Source organism: Marmota marmota, unplaced genomic scaffold (assembly GCF_001458135.2).
Source record: "Marmota marmota marmota unplaced genomic scaffold, marMar, whole genome shotgun sequence".
Taxonomy (NCBI): domain Eukaryota; kingdom Metazoa; phylum Chordata; class Mammalia; order Rodentia; family Sciuridae; genus Marmota; species Marmota marmota.
The window spans coordinates 29161169-29166381 of NW_026000093.1; the positions used below are offsets into that span (position 1 = coordinate 29161169).

At 38.2% G+C, this 5213-nt stretch overlaps 1 protein-coding gene across 1 annotated transcript in view; it reads left to right on the top strand.

The window, feature by feature from the left end:
* Stmn2 (stathmin 2) overlaps positions 1 to 4708 on the top strand; it is a 51823-nt gene extending 47115 nt beyond the window's left edge. Inside the window, exon 5 of the mRNA XM_015485762.2 lies at positions 3521 to 4708. Within this exon, the coding sequence (XP_015341248.1) occupies positions 3521 to 3580 (60 nt within the window). The 3' untranslated portion in view covers positions 3581 to 4708. The remainder of the gene's footprint in view (positions 1 to 3520) is intronic.
* The last annotated feature ends 505 nt before the right edge of the window (positions 4709 to 5213 follow it).

A 5213-nucleotide genomic window follows, 5' to 3' on the forward strand; every position in this document is an offset into this window, starting at 1 on the left:
TTTTTTTTTTTTTTTTTTTTTTTTTTTGTCATTCTGATTCACAAGTGCACATGTGAATGGTGGTATAGCCATTGAACATGTGATGAGTGAATAATGAAAGGGGAAAGGTGAATTAAAATTAACCTTTATCCATTGCTCACTGTAGGCCAGGCATTTTTGCATTTACTGACACATTTAAGCCAAACAATGCTGAAAGAAAATACTGTTAGTATCGCCATTCCACATCTAAGGAGCCTTATAAAGGTTAAGCCGTTTGGCTGAGGTGACAAAGCTGAGTAGATTGCAGAGTCTAGACCAGACTGTGTATCTTTGACTCCAAACTTTTATACTAAGCTAAAGCTACTACTATTTACTGAGACATCAAACACTACATCATAAGCAGTCCCGGTATAAGGACTGGAAGTTGCACTCCATGGCTACCCATGACCCCACGGCCACCATCATCTTGATGTTTGAAATGGGAGCTTTCTGGGCTCTTATGACTCATCCTTGACCTCTCTTTCTTTCATATTAAAGAAAGATTCTTGATGACATCAACATCATTTTGCACTTAAATAGACTCAGTAACAAATTTCACAGGTAGGACTAAAACCCTTGGTCATCTCGTTCAAGCCCCTTGATTATATTTGATACTTAATGAAATTAAATGGACATTAAGAGACAAAGAAAAAAAAGAGATCTCATAGTTCTTACCTTCCAGTGGAGAAATCTACTAAATTTCATTTCTGGAGGACCAGAATTTTTCCTAAACTGACTTTAAGACATTTTTTCATATCAAAAAAATAGTTACATACAATGCAAAAATACTATATGTGACACTTCCCTCTTACTAAAGGGAGAAAAAAGGTTAATTAAGAAACCTTGTAAATTTAGATGTTTGGGTCTGCCTAGCTGAGAGGTTCTGACAGTGCCTGGCCAATTTTAGGAGCCCAATAATGAAATGAGTATTATCAAAGAACAGTATTCTGAATGAGCTTCTTAGAGTCCCCCAACTGCCTTAGGAAACTCTGGACTACAGGTTTTCTAATAATAACAGTTTACTGATAAGAAAAGCAGATGATGCTAACAATTGCATGTCCCCCATATCTCTGCTTTTGGTTATCCCACATGTTGATGTAAAGTCGCATTAACATTTCATGAATACATATTTAATAATTGGAATGTAAAGTTTTCAAGTAGTAGACTGATTAGCAACTTGGAAGGATGTATCTAAATTTCCTTTTTCTCATGTTATCTAAAGCTCACAGATTATATTTGTTTTTCCCTATGGCAAAATTCATTTCTTTGCAACAAATTTTGAGTGTAATAAAAAACGCATCTTAGAGGAGATTAGTAATACTAATTATAATGCTTCATTTTATGAAGTTGCATTAATATGAATCTTTAAGCTTGAGGCTTTGTGTTTTTCTAGCATAGTAATGGTCTAGGCTTTTTCTCAATTTTCCTAAGAACTCGGCACTCAATAATTAGTCTCTTTTTCCATGAGAAAAAAATTTTGCTGCATCTTTTCCTTATAATAGCAGAACAAAAACAAGAATCAGCTGCATCCATGCTAATTTCCCCAGAGTCATTTCCAAACAGGACTTAATTTCTCTATACATGCCTCTTCATTTTCTTCATGGTTTTTGAAGCTCATTTAAGCCAATTAGATAAAACTGCTCTGAAACTGTCCCTCTAGCATCAAAGTCCTCATTCCTCCAATTATGTATCATTGAAGGAAGGGTAGAGTCTATGAACTTTTCTTCTAGAATCTACAGTGGAAAAGACTCATTTTCCTTCACTCCTATGCAACTGTCTCTTCACACTAACCCTGAGATTGTACAGCAGTGGTTAGAGAGAGTGCACTGTAGAACTGGGGTCTCTGGGTTTGGATCTCAGCTTACTACTTGTTAGTTAGGTGAACTTTGGCAAGTAGTGTAACAACTAATGTAGTTTCTTCACCTGTAAAATGGGGATGATAATAGAGTCTATATGATGGGATTGCCATGAGGATTAAGGAAATTGATAAAAGTAAAGTCTGTGTTGATATAGGCCTGGTACATATTAAGAGCCTAATAAAAGCTCAGTATTTTAAAGAATATTATAAACATATAATCCTTGAAGTGAATAGAGTTTAATGATAAGATTTCCTTTATATCTGTTCAATGTCATTGTCCCTGAACTAAAGGAAACTGCAGAACCTCAAGAAATTTCTGGAACTTTGAGGAGGTGGGAAAGCAGTATAAACAATATTCTAAATAAAATAATAAATAACACTACTAATAACTAACATTTTTATAAGTTCAGTTTAATACATACTTGACATGTGTTATATGGAAAACAATATGCTTATAATCATCCAGTATAGAACCATGTATTAAAAAAATACTGGATCCACTTTTCCTCCATCAGTTTTCTCAGAAGTTCAGTTCAAGGCTAACGCCTCCATTCCTTGTGAAAATAAACATCCACCAGTCCTGTGTTATGTGCAAAGCAGGCTTGCTAGTGGAACAGAAATGAAAAACAAAGGACAGACCCTCAGTGAACCTGTAGTCAACTATAACAGATGAGACAAGGACAGGAATGCTCTCAAGTTTACTTAAGCCACAGAAAAGAAGAAATACTTCTTTATGCAGGTGTTCACATAGAAGGTAAGATTACTTTAACCTATGGTGTCATGAAAATCTTCATGGTGAAAGGGACAGCTGCCACAGGGCTTAAAGAGTAAGGTCACAATCCTGGCCAGTGGCCCTGGAAGACTAGGAGTCTCAAGCATGAAAATACAATTTCATTAAACAGAAACATCGTGTAGGTGTAGGGGGGAAAAAATGGAGCTAAGACTGGAAAAGTCCTTAGACAAGTTATAAAGGGAACAGGTCAAGAGTTTAGAAAACAATGTGAAAGTTCTTCTTCCTGGATCAAATCTTTCCAAAGTGTCCAGAAGCAATGATAAAGACCTAAATATTAGGGAAAAGGAAATGCACCATTAAACACGATAGATAAGGCAAGCCGGGCATGGTGGCGCATGCCTATAATCCCAGGAGCTCAGGAGGCTGAGGCAGGAGGATCATGAGTTCAAAGCCAGTCTCAGCAATAGGGAGGCGCGAAGTAACTCTGAGACCCTTTCTCTAAAATACAAAATAGAGCTGGGGATATGACTCAGTGATTGAACGCCCCTGAGTTTAATCCCTGGTACTTCCCCAAAAAAATTCTAAGACAACCAACAATTTGATATTTTATTGCTATTCTCTTGACTTACACAGAATTCATTATATTCAAATTTCTCTTAAGTCATGGTTTAAACCAAAAGAAAAAAAGAAACAGTTTCAAAGGTGCTGTAAGTCTTGTAAAATCCTCTAATGTAACATTTCTCAGTGCCCACATTTTCCCTTCTTGTAAAATGAAAATTTACACAGGTAGACCTCAAACCCGGTCACTTCCAGCCACGTGCTCATTATGCAGAGGATGGAGCAGGCCATCCTGCTCTGTGTGGACCACACGGCACGGCTCTGTGATGTTCTGTCCCTTCTGTGTTTTCTAGGAGAGGCATGCCGCGGAGGTGCGCAGGAACAAGGAACTCCAGGTGGAACTGTCTGGCTGAAGACATGGAGGGTATGGCACGCCCCACCGATAGTAAATCCCCCTGCCTATATTATAATGGATCATGCGATATCAGTATGGGAAATGTATGACATGGTTTAAAAAGAACTCATTATAAAAAACAAAAAAAACAGAATCAAAAATTTAAAAAAGTCAATGCGGTCTCTTTGCAGAATGTTTTGCTTGATGTTTAAAAAATACCTTGGATCTTATTTTGTAAATACTTACATTTTTGTTAAAAAATACAAGTATTGCATTATGCAAGTTATTTCATAATCTTACATGTCCTGTAACAGGCTTTTGATGTTGTGTCTTTCCACTCAAATGGATTTGCTAGGTCTGTTCTTTTTGAAGCTCCCCATGTCTTAACTCCATTCCCTGCCCTTTTCATTCTAACAGAAAAATGAGGTCAGTAGACAGTCTATGGTGCTAGAAACCCACCATTGCCTAATGACCTAGGTGGCTTTATAGTCTCTGAGCTTGACCAAGACCATACCTAGACCACAGGTATTGACTCCACATGAACCTCCACATTTGTTTGCTCATAATCTACTTACTGCCTATAAACTATAAACCAGGCTAAGAAAAACCATCAGTCATAGCATTTACTTCTGCTTCTCCTGGATTATGTGCTACAAATGTGCTTTGGCTTTAGAAAGGGATGGATGAGAAGACAGATCTGAGATCAATCCGGGTAGAAGCAAAAAAGTTGAAACTTTTAAAAGTGCTGAACACAAATCCACATCCAATTGGTTCAAGCAGCCGCAAAATCGCTCTTCATAAAGTGGGCTGACTTCTCTAGTTTAAGTTCTTTTGATGGAATGAATTAATTAATGTGTCAGGTGGCTTATTTGTGGATGCCATGATTGATGATGTTCATTTTAAGCTTTTACCTATAGTACAAGTACATGATGCTACTGAATATTTTTCCTCTTGGAAACTGTGAGCTGGTTGTTGCATTCAAACACAAACTAAATCAAAAACACTGCGGACTTCCACTCAAGCTGGTCTTTCTTCCCCAGTGTGAGGCAATCCTGCCTATTAATAAAAATTAAAAAAAAAAAATCACTCCATCTGTGAAGCTGATACAGTCATAGGGGGCTAGGCAGGGCATTTGTGCCAACTAAGAGAATCACCAGATACCCACCATAAGTACCTATCGCAGTTTTGAAGTCGTTTCTCCCCCAACTCCCACCTCCCAACTCCTGAAGGTTGCTGCCTGCATATATACTCTTCATTAGTGCTATTTTCCTGTATGTCATTGTGAGCAAGCTGTGATTAATAAAGAATTGGAGTTCTGTGAACTAATAAAGGTTTGGTCTGTTCACTTGCCCCTAACACATTCTAAGCCTGGAGTTCCAATTTTAAAAGGGTGGCCATTGGATTGGATGCTCTCAGAAGCAAAGAGACAGTACTAAGCTGGAGAGAAGCCAGGACACTGCTGACCCCTTCCCTTCTGCAGCAATGGGCCACTCCTCTTTGCCCCTCCCAGGGACAGGCCCACAGGTGACCGAGTCTTCAACCTCTTCCCCTTAACTACATATAGGCTGAAGGATAAACTAAAAGCTCAGATTGATAAGGCCAAGGAAGAAAGCCCCTCTCAGGGTACTGGAAGTTTCCAGGCACCTTCCCAA